This window comes from Nycticebus coucang, chromosome 2, assembly GCF_027406575.1.
Source record: "Nycticebus coucang isolate mNycCou1 chromosome 2, mNycCou1.pri, whole genome shotgun sequence".
NCBI classification, from domain to species: Eukaryota; Metazoa; Chordata; class Mammalia; order Primates; family Lorisidae; genus Nycticebus; species Nycticebus coucang.
The window spans coordinates 8,715,212-8,738,778 of NC_069781.1; the positions used below are offsets into that span (position 1 = coordinate 8,715,212).

General features: G+C 45.6%; 1 protein-coding gene across 3 annotated transcripts in view; it reads right to left on the reverse strand.

Moving 5' to 3' along the window:
- The window catches only part of SPTAN1 (spectrin alpha, non-erythrocytic 1), a 96,386-nt gene that overhangs the window by 23,307 nt on the left and 49,512 nt on the right, over nucleotides 1–23,567 (reverse strand). For all 3 annotated transcript variants that reach the window (XM_053560684.1, XM_053560675.1, XM_053560694.1), the window contains 16 exons: nucleotides 22,673–22,871; nucleotides 20,352–20,456; nucleotides 19,217–19,240; nucleotides 18,466–18,501; nucleotides 14,392–14,439; nucleotides 13,296–13,387; nucleotides 12,828–12,972; nucleotides 12,528–12,709; nucleotides 9,306–9,405; nucleotides 8,967–9,164; nucleotides 8,620–8,766; nucleotides 6,688–6,791; nucleotides 6,390–6,552; nucleotides 3,046–3,177; nucleotides 2,353–2,490; nucleotides 730–834 (listed from right to left, as the gene is read on the reverse strand). In XM_053560684.1, the coding sequence (XP_053416659.1) occupies nucleotides 730–834; nucleotides 2,353–2,490; nucleotides 3,046–3,177; nucleotides 6,390–6,552; nucleotides 6,688–6,791; nucleotides 8,620–8,766; nucleotides 8,967–9,164; nucleotides 9,306–9,405; nucleotides 12,528–12,709; nucleotides 12,828–12,972; nucleotides 13,296–13,387; nucleotides 14,392–14,439; nucleotides 18,466–18,501; nucleotides 19,217–19,240; nucleotides 20,352–20,456; nucleotides 22,673–22,871 (1,918 nt within the window). The remainder of the gene's footprint in view (nucleotides 1–729; nucleotides 835–2,352; nucleotides 2,491–3,045; nucleotides 3,178–6,389; nucleotides 6,553–6,687; nucleotides 6,792–8,619; nucleotides 8,767–8,966; nucleotides 9,165–9,305; nucleotides 9,406–12,527; nucleotides 12,710–12,827; nucleotides 12,973–13,295; nucleotides 13,388–14,391; nucleotides 14,440–18,465; nucleotides 18,502–19,216; nucleotides 19,241–20,351; nucleotides 20,457–22,672; nucleotides 22,872–23,567) is intronic.

Here is a 23,567-nt window from a genome sequence, read left to right on the forward strand (position 1 = left end):
ATTACAGGCATGAAACCACCAGGGCCAGTCAAATTTATTTTATTTTATTTTATTTATTTATTTATTTTTTTTGTAGAGACAGAGTCTCACCTTATTGCCCTTGGTAGAGTGCAGTGACATCACAGCTCACAGCAACCTCCAAATCCTTGGGCTTAGGCAATTCTCTTGACTCTGCCTCCCAAGTAGCTGGGACTACAGGCGCCCGCCACAACGCCCGGCTATTTTTGTTGTTGTTGCAGTTTGGCCGGGGCTGGGTTTGAACCTGCCACCCTCGGCATATGGGGCCGGCGCCCTATCCGCTGAGCCACAGGTGCCGCCCAAATTTATTTTATTTTTAATAATGATAAGTATTGACAGATAAATCTGTAAAACAGAATTGCTTAGGGCCTGCAATAATTGTATAATGGCCCTGAGGCCATCACAAAAAATGCTGAGGGCACATTACAAATGTGCTCCTTACCTCATGGGCAGACACATCCGCCTATATTCCTTGAACCCAGGATTTGGATGTTGCACTGAGCTATGATCCTGCTACTGCACTCCAGCCTAGGTGACAGAGTAAGGCATATCTTTTTTTTTTTTTTTTTTTGAGACAGAGCCTCACTTTTGAGAACCACTGCTTTAAGTGATAGACGTCACTCTCCTTCCTCAAATGTGCTAGGTTCTCCTTTGGAGTCACACAAAGCTGAATCCAGACACTTTTCACCTGACCTGCTTCCCTCTGCTTACCTCATGGGCAGATATATCCGCCTCCAATAGCTGATGTTTTTTCAGCAAGTTGTTCACAGAAGCCAGGTCTTTGCCGTAATCTTCAGATGCCAGCAGGGCCTCCACCTGACATTGAAAACAAAGAAGGGAAAGGCTACTATATGGTGCACATATTTAATGTTCTAGAAAACTGAGGACACCCAGGGGTTATTGTAGGTCCTTTTTTGGACCATCACAAGGTATTACTGTTATTCCTGTTCAGCTTATAGCAGCCTGCTTGGTGTGAGACACGGCTCTATCAGTCAATGCAGCCTCAACAGCCTACTCATTTACATAGTACAGCTAAGGGTAGAAATCCCCAAGCCTTCCCTTTGGTTCAGTGGCAAAATGCATAGCAAGACCACTTCAAGAAACTCCCCTGGGGAGAATATCAGCAAGGTGTACAAAGATTAATATAGAAAGATGTTAAATGCACAAAATTGATAATCTAAAAACCTGGGAACACCTGAATGTCCAACAATTATGGGAATCGCTGAATTATTGGACAGCTCTCTGATGGACTTACACATCATTCAAATGTTTAGGAAAAATTACACTGTGAGCCCACCACATATAATGAAAACATTATCTATACAAATGTTCATGGAACAGTGTCTGAACTGGAAAGACACTCTAGAATGTCAAGAGTGAGGCCAGGTGCAGTGGCTCACGACTATAATCCCAGCACTCTGGGAGGTGGAGGTGGATGGATCACCTGAGTGCAAGAGTTTGAGACTAGTCTGAGCCAGAGTGAGACTTCATCTCTAAAAATAGCCAAGCACTGTGTGGGTGCCTATAGTCCCAGCTACTTGGGAGGCTAAGGCAAGAGAGTCACTTGAACCCAAGAGTTTGAGGTTGCTACGAGCTGTGATGCCACGGCATTCTACCAAGGGTGACAAAATAAGACTCTGCCTCAAAAAAAAGAATGTCAAGACTGGTGGTTTCTACAACTATTTTTTTTTTTTGTAGAGACAGAGTTTCACTTTATTGCCCTCGGTAGAGTGCCGTGGCGTCACACAGCTCACAGCAACCTCCAACTCCTGGGCTTAGGCGATTCTCCTGCCTCAGCCTCTCGAGTAGCTGGGACTACAGGCGCCCGCCACAACGCTCAGCTATTTTTTTTTTTGTTGTTGTTGCAGTTTGGCCGGGGCTGGGTTTGAACCTCCCACCCTCGGCATATAGGGCCGGCGCCCTACTCACTGAGCCATAGGCGCCGCCCATACAACTTTTTATTTCTCTGTATTTTCTGTGTGTAGAACACACTGCAAGCCTGCTCTCCTGACCCATTGCTATTTGGCCTCTGTCTTGGCACTGGCTTGTTAGCACTGCCTGGCACACGCACCCTATCACCTCCTGCTACTTGCATTTGCTTTGCAGATGTATGATCTGCAGTCCACGTCCCACCCCAAATCCATTTTCTCTAAACATTCATTCCTTTTGTTTATAAATCCCTTACAGCACACAACTCATATTTGATAATAAAGATGTCTGCTAAAATGCCTATCTGCCGAGCCCTGCCTTTTCTAGCTTTGGGCTTGCTAACTGACCTATTATCCCAAATGGCCAGAAACTCCACTGGTGGGCAGGAAAACTACTTAGCCTTACCTCAGAGAGCCAGAAGTCAAAGTCCTTGATCCCAGTATTGAAGTTCTGTTGCTTATTGGCTTCTTTCAGTTTCTGGCTCTTTTCAGCTGATTTTTGCACCAGGAACTGCCACTGGTCAGCTAAGGCAGCCAGGCGTGACTGGGGAAGAGAAAGGAGCCAAAATGATGGTGCAGCTACAAGGAATTCCCTCCCTTTAGGTCCAATGTAAGAATGTCCAAGAGAGGAGCATAAAGAACACTCATAGAAGCCATTCTCACTAGCATCCCCCATTTGTGAGATAGCCAAAATTCTTCTAATCTATATTTTCTTTTTGTTTTTGTAGAGACAGAGTCTCACTTTATGGCCCTCGGTAGAGTGCCGTGGCATCATAGCTCACAGCAACTTCCAACTCCTGGGCTCAAGCGATTCTCTTGCCTCAGCCTCCCGAGTAGCTGGGACTACAGGCGCCCACCACAACGCCCGGCCATTTTTTGGTTGCAGTTTGACCGGGGCCGGGTTTGAACCCGCCACCCTCAGTATATGGGGCTGGCGCCCTACCGACTGAGCCACAGGCGCCGCCCTAATCTATATTTTCTTAAGGCTGTATGTCAAGTCATCAAGTTGACAGTAACATGGCGACATCCTTCCCGGGACACAGGGAGCCATACCTTGACAGCATCCTGACTGCCAGCACAGGGACACAGGGAGCCATACCTTGACAGCATCCTCACTGCCAGCACAGGCTCCACGCTCAATGAGAGAGTTGCCCATGTCAATGACCCCACGGATCCGGTCAGCATTGGCGTGCAGCTCTGCTTCGAAAGCTTGGTGCTTCTGATGCTTGCTCTAGAGACACCAAAAACCACCTTTCACAACCAGCTCCCATTGGGTTACACATGTGTATTCTTGGGAAGAAGGATTCTCGGAAAGGAGTAAACTCTAAAGAACTGGGGCAAGTGTCACCTCTTTTTATATAAAGCAATCATGGAATTTGTGCGAAGTATTTTAGGGCTCACATGGTCCACTGGGATACTCAGTAGGGGTCTGAACCACAGGGGAAAGGAAATGGACCAGTTTTGACCAGCCTGAGCAAGAGGGATAACCCATCTCTAAAAATAGCCAGGCATTGTGGCAGGCACCTATAGTCTGCACTATTAAGAAGGCTGAGGTAAGAGAATCAATTGAGTCTAAGAGTTTGAGGTTGCAGTGAGCTGTGACGCCATGGCACTCTACTGAGAGCGACAAAGTGAGACTATGTCTCAAAAAAAAAAAAAAGAAAGAAATGGGCATGCCTGTAGCTCAGTAGATGGGGGCACCGGCCACATACACTGAGGCGTTGTGGCAGGTGCTTATAGTCCCAGCTGCTTAGGAGGCGGAGGCAAGAGAATTGCTTAAGCCTAAGGAGTTAGAGGTTGCTGTAAGCCATGACGCCATGGCACTCCACCCACGCGACATCTTGAGACTCTTGTCTTAAAAATAGAAGAAATGGATTGAAAACCAACTTCAGTTTTAAATCTACTGAATTGAAAGAGTCAGAGTTTCATATGTTTCCTAGACTGGCCTCTAACTCCTGGGCTCAAGGGATCCTTCTACCTCAGTTTCTCAAGTACCTGGGACTATAGGCATATGCTACCATGCCCAGCCTTTTAAAAGTCAATTCTCAAGGTGGCTGGACTAGCTATTTGGGAGTGAAGTCCTAGAATTTTATACTTTCTAACATTTTGCATAAAATGGCAATTACCAACTTCAGTTTTTTTATTGAGCAGAGTGTTAATATGTTGCCCTCGGCAGAGTGCTGTGGTGTTCATAGCTCACAGCAACCTCAAACTCTTGGGCTCAAGCGATTCTCTTGCCTCAGCCTCCCAAGAAGCTGGGACTACAGGAGCCCACCACAATGCCCAGCTATTTTCTGTTTAGTAGGTCCTGGTTGGGTTTGAACCCACCAGCCCCGGTGCATGCAGCCAGCGCCCTAACCACTGAACTACGGGTACTGAGTTGACCAACTTCAGTTTTAAATCTACTTGTATGCCCATTTCCATTCATTCAGAAGCTCTAACAACTAACACTCATATGGGTCTCTTATCATCTAAGGCAGGCATTCTCAAACTGCAGCCTGCGGGCCACATGAAGCGGTGTGAATTATATTTGTTCCTGTTTTGTTTTTTACTTCAAAGTAAGATATGTGCAGCGTGCATAGGAATTTGTTCATAGTTTGTTTTTTTTAAACTATAGTCCGGCCCTCCAACAGTCTGAGGGACAGTGAATTGGCCCCCTCTTTAAAAAGTTTGAGGACGCCTGATCTAAGGCAATAATCACCATTAAGCAATCTGTGTAACCATACAAATTATAATAACCAGTGAGATCATATTTGATGGTCAATCTTTTTTTTTTTTTTTGCAGTTTTTGGCCAGGGCTGGGTTTGAATCCACCACCTCCGGCATATGGGGCCAGCGCCCTACTCCTTTGAGCCACAGGCGCCACCCTTGATGGTCAATCTTATTCTTCTATTGACAGGAAAAATTTATAGCTCCTACAGACCTTGGCTTTGTTAGTTTATGATTTGGTAGCAGTTATTAATTAAAACACTGGGACTGTCGAAACCCAGGCTTGACTGCAGGAGGGAATTTATTTTTCCTAAGAAAAGAGAGAGCTGGAAGAATGAGAGGTTCCTGATGGTGGGGACCTTCACAAAGAAACAGGAGGTGCTGTGACACCACAGGGGACAATTGCACGGACATAGCAGCTGTGATACAATTCTGGGAAAACAATTGTCTGGGTGAGAAATGCAGGGGAAGTGTTATTTGCAAAAAAACTAAAAGAAAAAGGCAGTAGAGTTGGGGAAAGATTCCGCACCAAATGTTTCATTTCAAGGCGGTAGAGGAGATAGCCTCTGGCAGGCTCACTTCAACACTGATGTGGAGTGAGTGGCCTTGTTATAGACTCCAACCCCAATTCCAAAGGCAAGAAGAAAAAGAGTCTTAAACAGCCATATGTCCTGACCAAAGTCCAGTTCCCCTCTCCTTGTTCTGATTGTTCTTTGGTTCATATCCCATTTATCCTCCTCTATATGTTCATTTCTTCCACTCACTTAAGCAGCTTTGAGCTACATGTTGACTGAGGAGCCTCCTTTCAGAACCTGTTGAGTAATGTCTGCCTTTATTTTAATATCCCGTCCCTGATTCTGCTTAGATCTGGAGGCAGGTCATCAGCCTCTCCACAGTTCTCTGGCTGTCCTCTCTGGTGACCAATACTTCTGTGTGCCCAAAGGGGGTGCACTGATGCTCATCTTGAGTTAGACTCCTCTAGTCTAGGCCACTGAACACCATGAGCCTACAGCAAGACCCAGCCAATGTTGATACAGAAAAAGTTGATCATTCCCTTTTCAAAAAGAAGCATGCTTTGAAAGAAAGCACTCAACTACTGCCTCCAAATTGAACATTGTACAGAACTTGCCTAAGTGATACACTGGGGTGGGGGGGGATGGAGGCTGCAGGCTAATTACAACAGAGAAAGCCACATCTCACAGGGACACTTGAACGGAGGGTGATGGGTGATTAGAAATGAAAAGGATGGACAGAGAGACACCAGCGGACTATGTGTGACCACAATAATGATAATCTATACAGAGGAAGACAAATACTGAAGCTTGTGTTAACTATAACTCTTAAAAAAATGAAGAACTTACCAGCAGCTTGGAAAGCTACAAAAATAGATTAAAAGAACAACAGTTCAGTACACTGATATGGAATATACGCATCAGCCATTAAAAAGAAACTCATTTTGTCATCATACTTCCCCTGGGAAGTTCAGAATTTGGGAACAGTAAATAGGAGGGGATTCTGTATACTTTCATTACAGCAAATATAGTTTCAACAGAGACAAATGCACAAGCCAGGTTTTACATGACTCTGACAACAGAAGGGGACTTTTCCAGTGGCTTCACCAGGGGTACAAGAAACTTTTATGGGTACGTCTCCTTTTAAAGATGTTTTAATTAACAAAATCTACCCAAATACATAGGGCCACTCCAGGACAAACACCCCATCAGCTCAGCTCACCTGAATGTTGGTGGGATCCTTGTATGACTCATCACTTGCGGTCTGTAATTTTTCACTGATCCAAGCCTCAATCTCATCCACATCTCGGCTGAACTGCTGGAGGGTTTGAGATTCTCCTAGCTTTGACCTTTTCTCAATCATCTGGGCTTTTAGACGTCGCCACCTGAGAGAGTGAAACCATGAGACCAAATGTTTATGTACCTTACCACGGAGGAAGAAGTGGAAAGATGGAGTAACCCATTTGAGAGGACATATCCTCTAGGGATTGGTGAGTATGTCAGCACCACAGGGTACCCACCTGTCCAAGACCTCATTGCGGCGGCTAGAAATGTCTCCTTTGGCATAGTGACCAGCAGCAATAAGCTGGTCGGCAAAGGACTGCAGAGCGGCAATCTTCTCTTCCTATTGACAGACAAAGGTGTAAGGTGAAGGTGGGCCTGCAGCGGGCCTTGTGTAGACTGCTAACCTTGAGAAGAGGATGGCTATTTTGGGTACTTGAGAACTAGCTGGTGACACACAGGATCAGAATACACCGCAACTTTAGAAGCAAGCGTGTAAAAAGCCAAAAGAAAGTTTGATTTCAATCATTACTAGAGTAGAGTTTAATTCAAGAAGATTCCAGGTCACCCTAGGTGGGTAGGTACTAGAATATCAATGGATGCCACACAAAAAATTAAGCTTAATAGGAAAAGATTCTCAACAAAACAGTTTATGTATCACAGAGTTACATAACTTTCTTGACGTTTATGTTTCTATACTCCCTTACCTACCCATAAATTTGTTTTCTCTGCCTTTACAATAAAATATATTTTCTTTTTAAAATTATTTTTTAAAAATGTATTTTTTTTTAGGCTGGGCATAGTGGTTCACACCTGTAATCCTAGCACTCTGGGAGACCGAGGCAGGTGGATTGCCTGAACTCATGAGTTTGAGACCAGCATGAGCAAGATCGAGACCCCATTTCCAAAAATAGCTGGACATTGGGGCAGGAACCCATAGTCCCAGCTACTCGTGAGGCTGAGGCAAGAGAATCGCTTGAGCCCAGGAGTCTGAGGTTGCTGTGAGCTGTGACACCACAGTTCTCTACTGCAGACAACAAAGTATGACTCAAAAAAAAAAAATTTTTTTTTTTTTTTTTTTTGTAGAGACAGAGTCTCACTTTACTGCCCTTGGTAGAGTGCCGTGGCGTCACATGGCTCACAGCAACCTCCAGCTCTTGGGCGTATGTGATTCTCTTCCTCAGCCTCCCGAGCAGCTGGGACCACAGGCGCCCGCCACAACGCCCAGCTATTTTTTTGTTGTTGCAGTTTGGCCGGGGCTGGGTTTGAACTCACCACCCTCGGCATATGGGGCCGGCACCCTACTCACTGAGCCACAGGCACCGCACCAAAAAATTTTTTTTGAGACAAGAGTCTCACTTTGTCGGCCTCTGTAGTGCCATGGCTTCATAACTCATAGCTACCTCAAACTCTTGGGACTCAAGGATCTTCTTGTCTCAGCATCTCAAAGTGCCCACCACAATGTCTGGCTATTTTTTAGAGATGGGGTCTTGCTTTTTGGTCAGGCTGGTCTTGAACTTGTGAACTCAGTAAGATCCACCTGCCTTGGCCTCCCAGAGTGCAATGATTACAGGCATGACCCACTGTGCTCGGTCCCAAAATATTTTTCCTATGGCATACTCATTATTAAAACTTTAGAAACATTGCACCTGTAGCTCAGCGGCTAGGGTACCAGCCATACACCAGAGCTGGCGGGTTCGAACCCATCCCAGGCCTGTCAAACAACGACAACTACACCCAAAAGATAGCTGGGCGTTGTGGCGGGCGCCTGTAGTCCCAGCTACTTGGGCGGCTGAGGCAAGAGAATTGCTTAAGGCTAAGAGTTGGAAGTTGCTGTGAGCTGTGATGCCACAGCTCTCTACCAAGAGCACCATAGTGAGACTGTCTCAAAAAAACAAAACAAACAAATAAAAAGCTTTAGATACATCAGAATTTATATTTAAGGTATTTTTACAGAATTATTCATGTATATATCATTTTTTTCTAGACAACACAGGTATTCCTTGGAGATCCAACAGTGATAAGACTACTTTTTTTTATAGTCAATTCAAATGTATTTTCAGGAAATAAGAGTCAAAGCTCTCTAGCTGAGATAACTAAGTCAATGGCTATCTCCTATTCTCATAATTAAGAGAAATTGAGATTCTGACTCCAGGGTACAAAGAGCTCACCTGGACATTAATTGCTTTGTCAAAGTCTTCATGTTTTTTGATCAGAGCCTCCACACTGTCCAGCGAGTCTCCTTTGTCTTCTGTATTCAAGAAGGCCTCCCGGGCAGCCATCCAGTTCTCAGCTTGCTCACAGTCCCGATGAAAGAGCTAAAGGAAAGAAAAGAGAATCGTTTAAGCCCAAGAGTGCTAGGTTGCTGTGAGCTGTGATGTCACAGCACTCAACCAAGGGTGAGAAAGTGAAACTGTCTCAAAAAAAAGAAAAGGAAGAGCGACAAAAGAGGAGAGTCATGTGAGAAGATGGGCCTTTAGCAGGGAAACATCTGGTCAGAAACCCAGAGCACACGTACCTGCAACTCAAGGCACTGATCCAGCATCATCCTGCGCTGAACCCAGGCCTTTTCCAGGTCTGTACGCTCCCGATCGAGAATATCAAGTTTCTCTTTGATCTCTGGGCTGGCATAGTGCCCATGAGCCAACAGTTGCTGCCCAAACTGCTCAAATGCCTGGAAAGTGCCAGCTCTGGCATCGATTTCTGTCCGGTGTTCCTGCCAAGAGGAGGAAGGGGATTAGGTGACTGGCAGTAAATGGCCACGCTAATGTCAATGGCCACAAAGGGTAGGGGGGGCGAGCCTGTGGGACCCAACAGAACTCCCGTATTCCTGCTTCACAGTAGGAAGTCTACCCACCTGGTGTCGCTCCAGTAGCGCTTCAGCTCCAGTGACATCCTTGGCCAGCTCATCTGAGGACACCAACCCTCGTATTCCATTGATCCAAGACATGAGGTCCCTGGAAACCGGATCCACAAAGAACTGTTATTACATTACCTGGTAAGTAGGCTTTCTGCACAGAAAAAGAGAACTACATAACTCTCACCTCTGAAGCTCATTTGGGGTTAATCTAGTTAATCTACCGAATGGGGCTACATCTCTAGACAAAGTGTCTTAAAGCCTCCTGTGCTTCTTGCTGAGTTTTTTTATTTTTAAGCCAGAAATCCCCAGAAGAAAATTTAACAGGTTTATCAATAAGATCATTTCAGGGCGGCGCCTGTGGCTCAGTGAGTAGGGCACCGGCCCCATATACTGGGGGTGGCAGGTTCAAACCCAGCCCCGGCCAAACTGCAACAAAAAAATAGCTGGGTGTTGTGGTGGGTGCCTGTAGTCCCAGCTGCTCGGGAGGCTGAGGCAAGAGAATCACTTAAGCCCAAGAGCTGGAGGTTGCTGTGAGTCCTGTGACGTCATGGCACTCTACTAAGGGCGGTAAAGTGAGACTCTGTCTCCACAATAAAATAAAAAAATAAGATCATTTCACCCTACAGACTAATAGGTTCTAATAGAGGTAACAGCTACAGTTAAGTTTTTCACAGCTTCACAAGAAAAAACTTTCTTTCTCTTTTTCTTTTTTTTTTTTTTTTTTGAGACAGAGCTTCAAGCTGTTGCCCTGGGTAGAGTGCCATGGCTTCACAGCTCACAGCAACCTCCAGCTTCTGGGCTCAAGCGATTCTCTTGCCTCTGCCTCCCAAGTAGCTGGGACTACAGGCGCTCACCACAACGCCCGGCTATTTTTTTTGTTTGCAGCCATTGTTGTTCGGCGGGCCTGGGCTGGATTCGAACCTGCCAGCTCAGGTGTATGTGGCTGGCGCCTTAGCCGTTTGAGCCACAGGCACCGAGCCTTTTTTTTTTTTATTGTTAAATCATAGCTGTGTACATTAGGGCAATCAAGGGGTACAATGTGCTGGTTTCATATACAATCTGAAATATTCTCATCAAACTGTTCAATGTAGCCTTTATGGCATTTTCTTAGTTATTATATATAGACATTTGTATTCTGCATTTAGTAAGTTTCGCCTGTACCCATTCTAAGATGCACCATAGGTGTGGCTCCACCCATTACCCTCCCTCCGCCCAGGAAAAAACTTTCTTTAGGGTTAACCTTGAAGCCCTGGACCTCTGAACACATGTAATACAGCTTCTCACAAATGTGCAAGGACAAGGGCACAAAATCAAGTGTGTAAGGTCAAAAATCATACGGTTTCTTTCGTGTGACATATTCAGAAGAGGCAAGTCCAGAGACAGAAAGCATGTTCCTCGGGGTGAAGGAACGGGAAGGATGAGGTCAGGGCTATGGGATGTCACTCCAGGGTGAAGAAAAAGTTCAAACCTAAAGATGGGTGGTGGCTGCACAGCAATGGGAAGACATTAAATGACACATGAACAGCTATGTGCTGTGTGACCTTCACCTCAAAAAAACCAAAAACAACCCAACTGGGGGGTGTCGGTGCCTGTGGCTCAGTGAGCAGGGCACTGGCCCCATATACCGAGGGTGGTGAGTTCAAAACAGGCCTTGGCCAAACTGCAACAAAAAATAGCCGGGCGTTGTGGCGGGTGCCTGTAGTCCCAGCTACTGCGAGACTGAGTCAAGAGAATCGCCTAAGCTGAAGAGCTAGAGGTTGCTGTGAGCTGTGACACCATAGCACTCTACCAAGGGCAACAAAGTGAGACTGTCTCTTAAAAAAAAACAAAAAAAAACTGGGACCTCCTACCAGAGGTTGTGAAGGAGAGGAACATCATCTGTCTCCTCCAATTTCAGCAAAGATGATTTCTGCCCAAGATGACAGACATCTGCAGAAGTATATGACTGTATGTGTAAAAGAACACATTTTATTAAAAAAAAAAAAAAAAAAGGGTGGCTCCTCTGGCTCAAAGGAGTAGGGCACCGGCCAAATATGCCAGAGGTGACGGGTTTAAAACCACCCCTGGCCAAAAACTGCAAAAAAAAAAAAAAAAAAAAAATGTAAAAAGATTACATTTTGTTAGTTTATTAAAGATAGAACTACGGCTGGGTGAGGTGGCTCACACCTGTAATTATAGCACTCTAGGAGGCCAAGGCAGGTGGATCGCCTGAACTCATGAGTTCGAGACCAGCCTGAGCAAGAGACCCCGTCTCTAAAAAATAAATAGCCAGGTGCTGTGGCGGGCGCCTGTATGTAGTCCCAGATACCTGGGAGGCTGAGGCAAGAGAATCACTTGAGCCCAAGAGTTTGAGGTTGCTGTGAGCTCTGACGTCATAGCACTCTATGAAGGGTGACAAAGTAAGATTATCTCCAAAAAGAAAAAAAACTGGGAAAAACAGAATGAACTTAAATATTGTGTGTTAGATTTACTGAGCATGACAATGACAATGTAATCACGTAGAAGAATATTCTACACATACGTTGAAGTGTTCAGAGCCAAGTGCCATTTATCTGTGGCTCAGAGAAACAAACATGTACTTAGTGATAAAGCAAATATCAGAAATATTGTGATGCCTACAGACAAAGGCATCGGGGATGCTCAGTGTTATTCTTTTAACTTCTCTGTGGCTTTGAGACTCTTCTAAATCAAAAAAAGGTGATGTAATAGACTAAATTGTATTTTGTAGTTACTGAAAAATACGCCTAAGGAAATGTGGGTGCAGCTGGGGAAGGGGTGGGAGGTGTGCTTGTGCACATACTTGGATTGGGAAGTGAAAACTTCTTTGAGTTTGAGGATTTTACATTGAGCACATACTACTTTCATAATAAAACAACCATTACAAAGAAGGTTAAAGAAGGTTCCATGGGCTCAGCGCCCATAGCTCAGCAGTTAGGATGCCGATGACATGCACAGTGGCTGGCTAATATTTCACACCTGGCCTGGGCTTGCTAAACAACAACAACAAAAAAATGACCGGGCATTGTGGTGGGTGCCTATAGTCCCAGCTACTTTGGAGGCTGAGGCAAGAGAATCGCTTAAGCCCAGGAGTTTGAGGTTGCTGTGAGCTATAATGTCATAGCACTCTACCAAGGGAGACATCCTGAGGCTCTGTCTAAAATAAAAAAAAAAGGTTCTATGGTCTACTATGCTCTAGAGTGAACACTTCATGTGCTGTACCGAAAATCACTGAGGAAGCGCTGCAGATCGTGTGAGTCGCCTAGCTTGGCCTTGCGTTGGTCTGCACGCTTTCCCAGGCTGTTCCAGGCCTGGTTTAACTCTGTGCATTTTTCCTGTAGGTCTTCTGCTGACTCGGGATGGGACTGGATCAGGCGCTCGGCTGTTTCTCCAAGGGAATTTACCTATAGGAAGAAAGTGGGAGAGAAACCATGCAATAAAAGGGTTCTATTCTGCAGACCAGAAGGTTTTGCTCTGCCTGGGGGAAAATACATATGTGAAGATGACTTTGCATCCTCTCACCTTGTCACCGAGAGCTGCAAGGTCTCTCTCGAAGCCCTCATGCTTGCGCTGCAGGGCCTGGACACTGGCAAGATCGTGCCCGTAATTGTCTGTGTTTAGAGCCTGATTCTTCTCTTCAATCCATTCTTTGGTTTCATCGGCATCTCTAGAAGTGAAACACACATTCAGGTTAATAAATACTGAGTACGGATGCCTTGGTTACAGGACATAGGAAAATTTATTTAGTTGAAACTTGTACATTTGTCAGTAGCTACGACCAATAGCTCTATAAAAAGCTAAAGAACACACAATCATTCACACTACAGCATTATGGAGCCTCTGTCCTGCGCCAGATATAGTTTTGGGTGTCAGAGCACAGACATCAACATGATCCATTGTTTCCGCTGAGACCTCAGTCAGCAAGTATGGGGATGGCCTTGTAAACCCGTCACCCATTTCCTTCCCCTTAGAGGAAGGCTAACCCCTCACCTGTGGAACCTCTGCACTTCATGAGCACTGCCCAGGAGCTGGCTCCGTTCCTCAGCCAGCTGCTGCAGGGACCGCCAACGCTCATTCAGCTCCTGCAGGGGGACGTAAAGCTTCTGTTGCAAGCCCTCTTCTGTCATGCCCACAACTGGACGCTGGGAAACGGCTTAATATAAAGGTTAGGCCACATATATGTTCCTGTTTCCAATCTTCCTACTTGAAAAAATTAGTATACAACAAGATCAAAATTCTAGAAAATCAGAACCAAGCCAACACTAGCCACATCTGATGGCTCAAACACCCTAGGAACAGCTGCTCTAGGAATCCCCCTCAAAGCAGCAGAAGATGTAGCTAACTTGTCCTCACTCTTTTTTTTTTTTTTTGTAGAGACAGAGTCTCACCTTACGGCCCTCGGTAGAGTGCCGTGGCCTCACACAGCTCACAGCAACTTCCAACTCCCGGGCTCAAGCGATTCTCTTGCCTCAGCCTCCCGAGTAGCTGGGACTAGGCGCCCGCCACAACGCCCGGCTATTTTTTGGTTGCAGTTTGGCCAGGGCCGGGCTCGAACCCGCCACCCTCGGTATATGGGGCCGGCGCCTTACCGACTGAGCCATAGGCGCCGCCCTTGTCCTCACTCTTGACTCCTAGCCTGGTGTCTGGCATGAGGCAACTGCTTCATGAACAACTGCTGAGTGGATAAATCCCAATGAGCAGACCGCCTCCAGACACTTGCCCATGGTACCCACAGGCCAGAGCAGGCCTGGGAAGAGCTGGCAAGTGGCAGGACCTTGTGCTGGAGCAAGGAAGATGTTCACTGCTATTCTGAGAGCCAGCTCTGCACAGCTCCCCACCGCACTGGAAACCTGAGGCAAGGCTTGCTCTGTTGTTGGCAACTGGCAAGATCTTGACCAGGAGAGCTCACCAAGCCACCCGGTGGCCATGAGAACACCCACTCAATAGCTCACAGGAAATGTCTACCTGCACCCAGGACAGTGAGATGTGTTACAGTTCACCTGATTGGGAGACAAGGATGATAGTTCCACTGTGAACAGGGAAGGAAAAGATTGAAGGAAACCAGGGGAAATCCACTGCTCCTTACCTTGATGGAGTTAAAGGTTGCCACGGTGTGAACCATCAGACGAGCAGACTACATAGGGAGGAAAGAGACACAGGTCTGAGATGCAAGTTCCACTGTGGGTCCCTATGGTCAACCAGATTACCCCACAGGGATACTGTCAACATTCTGAGCAGAAGCATTAATACAAGTATGGACCACTAGAAAGTTATGGAAAAAACTCAAAGTGGGCTCAGCACTGTAACTCAGTGTTTAGGGTACCGGCCACATACACCGGGACTGCTAAACAATAATGACAACAACAACAAAATAGTAAGGCGTTGTGGCAGACGCCTCCTGTCCCAACTACTAGGGAGGGTGAAGCAAGAGAATTGCTTGAGCTCAAGAGTTTGAGGAGGTTGCTGTGAGACACCACGGCACTCTACCCAGGGCAACATAATGTGACTTGGTCTCAAAAAAAAAAGAATGAAAGAAAAAACTCAAAGTAGACATTCAGACCCAGCACAATGATTAATTTTACCCAACAAAAAGTGAAAAAGAGTAGGGAACTCATAATTATAGCAGCTGGTTGGACAGGAAATCCCATCTGAAAGATAATTAGTACCATTTTTTGTCCATACTATAGAAAAACACTTCTGAGGCTCGGCGCCTGTGGCTCAAGCGTCTAAGGCGCCAGCCACATACACCTGAGCTGGTGGGTTTGAATCTAGCTCGGGCCCGCCAAACAACAATGACGGCTGCAACCAAAAAATAGCCAGGCGTTGTGGCGGGTGCCTGTAGTTCCAGCTACTTCGGAGGCAAAGACAGGAGAATCGCTTGAGCCCAAGAGGTGGAGGTTGCTGTGAGCTGTGAAGCCACAGCTCTCTACCCAGGGAGAAAGCTTGAGGCTCTGTCTCAAAAAAAAAAAAAAAAGAAAAAAGAAAAATACTCCAGAAAACATACTAAATATAAAAACACTGGCAACTGAGATTGTTTATTTAAATAATCAAGTGAACTAATAATCATTTTCATTTCTACTTATGGTTTTTAGGCTCCTGTTCTTTTTTTTTTTTTTTTTTTGTAGAGACAGAGTCTCACTTTATGGCCCTCGGTAGAGTGCCGTGGCCTCACCCAGCTCACAGCAACCTCCAACTCCTGGGCTTAAGCGATTCTCTTGCCTCAGCCTCCCGAGTAGCTGGGACTACAGGCGCCCGCCACGACGCCCGGCTATTTTTTGGTTGCAGTTTGGCCAGGGCTGGGTTTGAACCCGCCACCCTCGGTATATGGGGCCGGCGCCCTACTCACTGAGCCACAGGCGCCGCCCTGTTCTTTTTGTTTTTGAGACAGTCTCACTTTGTTGCCCCCAGTAGAATACTGTAGTGTCATAGCTTACAGCAACTTCAAACTCTTGGGCTCAAGCGATCCTCTTGCCTGAGCCTCCCAAGTGGCTGACTGTGGTTCTTTTCAACAGTGTCTCTTTGAAGGAAGGGCAACAGCTTTACCAGAGGAAAGAGAAAATAAACTGGAAATTAGCTTTCTTCTCAACAATGTAGCTACTTCTAAAAATCTACAGTCCTTTAGGATTTACATCCCACCCAGTGCATCTGAAAGCAACTGCATGTGGCCCCATTATAATGCTCATGACCCTTCAAGCAGGAAGGGAAAGGACAGCTCCGTGTGGATGTGTAAGTTCAGCTCATCAGATGTTTTGAGAAGTTCTGGGGAAGCCCCAGGTGACATTTCCAACCAGTGTGGGTGTGTACAGGGGTCAGAATGTAGAGCTGGTGTTTGTTTTTTTTGTTTGAGTCTCACTCTGTAGCCCTGGGTTGAGTGCCGAGGCACCATCATAGCTCATAGCAACCTCAGTCTCTTGGGCTCAAGAGATTCTCTTGCCTTAGCTGCCCATGAAGCTGAAACTACAGGAGCCCACCACAACATCTGGCTAGTGTTTCTAGAAGGCCTTTTGTTTTAGGTTTTCATGCTTTCTACATATTTCTGGAAGCGATTCTCTTGCCTCAGTTTTTCTATTTTTAGTAGAGACGAGTGTCTCACTTTTGCTCAGGCTGCTCTTGAACTCGTGAGCTCAAGCAATCCACCCGCCTTGGCCTCCCAGAGTACTAGGATTACAGGCGTGAGCCACTGTGCCCAGTCTGAACTTTTATAAAGTAGAAATCTCTCCTACCGTGGCTATAAGTGAAGTGATATATTCCTAAAGAGCCAGATTAGGAGGGAGGATAGTAGAATTAAGACACAGGTAGCCAGTGACATGATCCTAAGTACAAATAGGTCACATTAAAAACTTTCTCCTGGTGGGCGGCGCCTGTGGCTCAGTCGGTAGGGCGCCAGCCCCACATACCGACGGTGGCGGGTTCAAACCCGGCCCTGGCCAAACTACAACCAAAAAATAGCCGGGCGTTGTGGCGGGCGCCTGTAGTCCCAGCTGCTCGGGAGGCTGAGTCAAGAGAATCGCTTAAGCCCAGGAGTTGCAGGTTGCTGTGAGCTGTGAGGCCACGGCACTCTACCGAGGGCCATAAAGTGAGACTCTGTCTCTACAAAAAAAAAAAAAAAACAACTTTCTCCTGGGCGGCGCCTGTGGCTCAGTGGGTAGGGTACTGGCCACATATACCAAGGGTGGTGGGTTTGAACCCGGCCCCAGCCAAACTACAACAACAAAAAAATAGCCAGGTGTTGTGGCGGGCACCTATAGTCTCAGCTACTAAGGGAGGCTGATGTAAGAGAATTGCCTAAGCCCAGGAGTTGGAGGTTGTTGTGAGCTGTGACGCCATGACACTCTACCGAGGGCGATAAAATGAAACTCTGTCTCTGAAAATAAAAAATAAGAAAACTTTCTCCCCTTGTATTCCTGGTCAGTTATGCCCATTCTGGATTGGGCTAGAATGTCTACTGCAGTTGGTAACTATCTCTGTTTCTTTACATCTCTCCTCTGGATTTGGCATCTTTTTTTCTTGAGACAGAGTCTCACTTTGTCACCCCCGGTAGAGTGCCGTGGCATCATAGCTCTCAGCAACCTCAAACTCTTAGGTGTAAGCGATTCTCTTGCCTCAGCCTCTCAAGTAAGCTGGGACTACAGGCACCTGCCATAACACTGGCTATTTTTTAGACATAGGGTCTCGCTCTAGCTTAGAGCTGGTCTTGAACTTGTGAGCTCAGGCAATCTGCCTGCTTCAGCCTCCTAGTCTTTTTTTCTTTTTTTTTGAGACAGAGTTGCACTCAGTCACCCTGGGTACAGTGCCATGGCGACACAGCTCACAGCAACCACAACCTCACAAAAACCTCAAGCGATCTTGCCTCAGCCTCCCAAGTACCTGGAACTACTGGTGCCTGCCACAACACCTGGCTTTTTTTTTTTTTTTTTTTTTAAAGATGGGGTCTCGGGCGGCATCTGTGGCTCAGTGAGTAGGGCGCTGGCCCTATATACGGAAGGTGGTGGGTTCAAACCTGGCCCTGGCCAAACTGCAACAAAAAAATAGCCAGGTGTTGTGGCGGGTGCCTGTAGTCCCAGCTGCTCGGGAGGCTGAGGCAAGAGAATCACCTAAGCCCAAGAGCTAGAGGTTGCTGTGAACTGTGACGCTACAGCACTCACCAAGGGTGACAAAGTGAGACTTTGTCTCTAAAAAAAAAAAAAAATTAAAAAAAGTATTTAAAAAGATGGGGTCTCACTCTCGCTCAAGCTGATCTTGAACTAGGACTTGGTATCTTGTCTGAAGCCTTTCTTAGGCCATAGGAAAAAGACATTGGCAGATGGTGAATGGAAGGTCTACTATCCTTTCCTTCTGGACTGTAATCTTGGTGGGCCCCCTCCTGACAATGCAATGCCCCCTAAGAGGAATATTCTGGCACTGACATGGGTAATAAATTTGACCTAACCATACCATGCATTTGAATATGAACATCTTGCTTTTGTGTTAAAACATCACATTTTAAGAGATAAAGAATATAAAGTCAAGATCAAAAAGAAATTAGTCCAATCAAGTCCAGAAATGACCAAAAGGCTCAAGATAAACAGAATACTCAGAAAAGGTATATCAGAAAAGAGCATAAAATGTTTTATGGTCCTATAAAACCCTTGGAAGTAATAATTTACAGAGAAGTTCTTACCTTCCATGGGGAGGCTGTCTTGGAATCAGATTCATCCTGTTCAGAGGAGAAGTAATTTAGGCCGTCATCCAGGTGAGCACAAAACAACAAAGCACCTGACCTTTCCTTCCACGATGCTTCTATTTGTCCAAGGGGACTATACAAATAAATAAACCTAAATAGCATTTCCCCTCTGTAATTCAGAAATTATTATGGGCTAGTAACAAACTGCGATGATGGCTAAGAAAAACTAAACAAACAAGGAGAAAAAAGTTCTAATTTTTTACATAGTAGAAGAAATGGGGAGAATGAAGAAATTTACTAAGACAACTACCAACTTTCATTTATGTCATATTCATAGGATTTTGAAAGAGTCAAAAAACATAAATGAAAGCTATGGAAAATAATTTAGAAAAGTGAGGTAAATTTCTCTGTGCTTGGCAGTGTGCAACTGTAGTCTTAGCTACTGTACTTGTAAGGCTGAGTCAGGAGGATCACTTTAGCCCAAGAGCAGCCTGGCCAGCATAGCAAGACATTACCTCTTAAAAAACAAGCAATCTCCACATCCTACCCCAAAATCCACCAACTTTTTTTATCTTTTGGAAAATGGCAAATAGAAATCAATTTCTGGTATTCTGCACAGATTTTTATAGACAGAAGACATCTGTGAGGTTCAGGAATAGAAATCCTTATGAAGAAAAGTTAACTTTATATTCTTCCCAAGATCTAATCTTTCTCATGTTCAAGTTCCACATAGAGCATCTAGACTTACCTTGGGCATCATGCCATATACCTCCTAGGAGAAGAGAAAGAAATCAGTTTTATTATTAGAGGAAATGCATATCTCTCAGTAATACTCATTGCTGTCAAGCCTGTAGACACAGGAGAGAATTATGAAAGGGAAGCGAGGTATGTTAGCACAATTTTCCAGCAGAACTTCCTAGAGTCAAGAATTTATATGTAAAACCTTTTTACATTTAAGGAACTCAGGCAGTGCCAGTGGCTCAGTGAGTGGGGCGTCAGCCCCATATACCATGGGTGGTAGGTTCGAACCCAGCCCCGACCAAACTGCAACAAAAAAATAGCTGGGCATTGTGGCGGGTGCCTGTAGTCCCAGCTACTCAGGAGGCTGAGGCAAGAAAATCGCCTAAGCCCAAGAGCTGGAGGTTGCTATGCGCTGCGACGCCACAGCACTCTACTGAGGGCCACAGACTAAGACTCCGTCTCAAAAAAAAAAAAAAAAAAAAATTAAGGAACTCATGAAATTACCATTAGTTAATGACTCCATAAGCACTAAACAACTTTCATGACCTTTAATTGGCTTATGGAGAAGAAAGGAATGGTTGGTGCCTGTGGCTCAAGGAGGGAGTAGGGGGCTAGCCGCATATATGGGAAGTGGCAGGTTTAAACCCAGCCCCAGTCAAAAACTGGGGAAAAAAAAAAAAGAGAGAGACAGAAGAAAGGAGCCCTCCGGGCGGCGCCTATGGCTCAGTGAGCAGGGCGCCGGCCCCATATATGGAGGGTGGCGGGTTCAAACCCAGCCCCGGCCAAACTGCAACAAAAAAATAGCCGGGCGTTGTGGTGGGCGCCTGTAGTCCCAGCTGCTCGGGAGGCTGAGGCAGGAGAATCGCCTAAGCCCAGGAGTTGGAGGTTGCTGTGAGCTGTGTGATGCCACGGCACTCTACCGAGGGCCATAAAGTGAAACTCTGTCTCTACAAAAAAAAAAAAAAAAAAAGAAAGGAGCCCTCCACTGCAAAAGGTGGGGGGACACTACTACAAGGACCTGTCCTACAACCAAGTCACAATTTTCCACATTGAAAGGCAGCCTATAGGGGTCTAAAGGACTGGAAGGAACCAAACTGCTTCCTTATGGCAATAAAGCCTTACTCCAAGATGGATATACCTACCTGTTGTTGCACGGCCTGTACCTCCTCTGCCATTAGACCTTCCGACTCTAAGTCTTCAGCCACCTTGTTAATGTCCTTCAGCCGTGACTCGTTGGCCTTCAGATCCTTTAAAGTAAAAGGAGTAATAACTAAAACCCACAATGGCAAATAAAGAGAGGAGGACAACAGATAGTCACGAACTATGGCTTAACCCTATAAAGATCCATTCAATATCATCAAACTTCTTTTGGGGGGAGAGAAAACAAGATTTTATTTTTGTTTATTTATTTTTTGAGACAGAGTCTCACTATGTTGCCCACCCTTGGTAGAGCACTCTGGCAGGCTAACGTAGGAAGATCACTTGAGATGCGGAATTTGAGACAAGCCTGGGCAATATAAAAGACTATCTCTACAAAAAAATTTAAAAGATGCTGTGCAGGATGGCCTACACTGATAGACCTTGCTACTTAGGAGGCAGAGATAGGACTGCTAGAGGCCAGCAGTTCAGGACTAGCCTGGACAACACAGCAAGACTCTGTCTCTAAAAAAAATTAAAATTAAAAAGTTAGGTGTGGGTGATGCCCGAGGCTCACCGGCCATATACAACAAGGCTGGTGGGTTCCAACCTGGCCTGGGCCTGCTAAACAATGACAACTGCAACAAAATAAATAGCCAGGCATTGTGGTAGATGCCTGTAGTCCCAGCTACTTGGGAGGCGGAGGCAAGAGAATCGCTTAAGCCAAGAGTTTGAAGTTGCTGTGAGCTGTGATGCAACAGCACTCTATTGAGGGCAATATAGTAAGACTCTGTCTCAACAAATAAATAAATAAAAATAAAAATTTAGGTGGGTGCATGTGTTGGCATGTGCCTGTAGTTCTGGCAACTTGGAAAACTTGGAAGGCTGAGGCAGGAGGTTAACTTGAGCCCAGAAGTTCGAGGCTGAAATAAGCTATGAGTGTTCCATTGCCAGGTAACAGAACAAGACCCTATCTCTTTAAAAAAGTAATGAAAAATTAATATGTAGCCTTGGCAGAAGAAATTAGCTCCCTCCAGTTTAATTGGTTGTAAGAATACTTTTCTACTGAGAAATGAATAGAAAATATGTGGTATATTAATACAATAGAATATTATTCAGTAACAGAAAAGAATGGAATACTGACACATGCTATAAGGAAACACGATGTTAGGCTGGGCGTGGTCATGCTTGCAATCCTAGGGCTCTGGGAGGCTGAGGCAAGTGGATTGCCTAAGCTCACAGATTCGAGACCAGCTGAGGCAGAGACACCTCTCCTCTAAAAGTAGCCAGGTGTTATGGCGGACGCCTGAGTCCCAGCTACGTGGGAGGCTGAGGCAAGAGAATTGCTTGAGCCGGAGGTTGAAGTTGCTGTGAGCTATGACACCATAGCCCTCTACTGGGGGTGATAAAGTGAGACTCTGTCTCAAAAAAAAAAAAAAAAAAAAAAGAAAACATGATTGATGTTAAGTGAGCAAGCACGTCATAAAATTGTCCATAAGATTGGGCATGGTAGCTCATGCTCAGGTAGGAGGCTTGTTTGAGGCCAGGAGTTTGGGACCAGCCTAGATCACACATAGTAAGATCCCCAGCTCTGCAAAAATTAAAAAATCAGCTAGGCATGGTGGCATGCCTGTTGTCACAGCTACCCAGGAAACAGGCAACAGAAATGCTCAAGTCCAGGAGATTGAGGTTGCAGTGGGCTATGATGCCACTGCACACAGCCTGGCCAACAGAACAAGTTTAAAACAAACAAACAAAAAAAGTCACTCACATGTGATTCTGTTTATATGAATTGTCCAAAATAGGTGAATTCAAAGTCAAAGAACAGATTACTGGTTGCTAGGGTTGGGGAGAATAGCAAACTTTGTTACATGGGCTTTATCCCAATTCAAAAATAATTTTTTAAATTTTTGGTTTAGAAAAGTTCTTAAAGCAACACATAGAGGAAACAGCACATTTTTCCTTAAAAACTAACCTGGTCCAAGAAAAATATCAATTAAAGTCATTTAAAAATAGCCATGCAGATGATATAATCTTGACTGGCACTAGTCTCCAGTCAAAAACCGAGAGAATAGGCAGTGCCTGCATAGCTCAGTGGGTAAGGTGCCGGCCACATACACCAAGACTGGCGGGTTTGAACCCGGCCTGGGCCAGCTAAATAACAATGACAATTGCAACAAAAAATAGTCAGGTGTTGGGGGGGGGGACACCTGTAGACTCAGCTACTTGGGAGGCTGAGGCAAGAGAATCGTAAAAAAAAAAAACAAAAATAACAAGAGAATCAAGTTTTAAACAATTTTCAGCTCAGTTACACAACTGCCCATACCTTCTGGAAATCATCGAACTTCTTCTGTAGCACCTCAACCTGCTCCAGGTCTGCGCCAACCTCCTCACTGGTCAGAGCTGCTTCCTTCTCATTGATCCACTGCTGTAGTTCGTTTGCTTCACGGAACAACATAAACTTCTTGCAACTCTTCTCCAACATGCCTTTACGCTTCTCTCCCAGTTCCAGAAGAGAATGGTATCTAACGTAATTCAAGAGAGTGACAAGAGAGGCAAGGAAGGCAGTTAGCATCCTACAGATGCTAACATATGGGCAAACCACTAGATGGCTCCCAGATGTAGCTCCAAGGCTAGGAGTGTGGAATGATGATGCCCTAGCGACAAAGTCCCAGCACGCATATGAAGACAAAGACCCCAGGTACCTATATCACCTCAGGAATAAGTGTACACTGTCTTCTTCACAGCAAGGTAGCCAGAATAGCCAGGCACACCCATCCCCAGGTCAGTGCTGCACTTATACCATCAGAACCACAAAGGCTGAGACCAAGCGCTTAGCACTAACACAGGGTTCATGCGACTACAGCTGAGATGAGATGAACTTGCTGGCCAGGATGTACACACAGGGTTTTATTCCCTTCTTTTATAATTTCCCGAGAAGCCTCCAGGTGGGAAGTGAGGTGGGGGAAAGCACACTGAGCTTTAAAATAGCCTGATGTAGGATGTCTATACCTCTGGATCATGTGGACATTTCTTTCTTTCTTTTTTTGGAAAGAGTCTTGCTTTGTCACCCTCAGTAGAGTGCTGTGACGTCACAGCTCACAGCAACCTCAAACTCTTGGGATCAAAGTGATTCTCTTGCCTCAGTCTAGCGAGTAGCTGAGACTACAGGTGCCCACCACAACCCCCAGCTATTTTTAGAGACAAGGTCTCACTCTTGC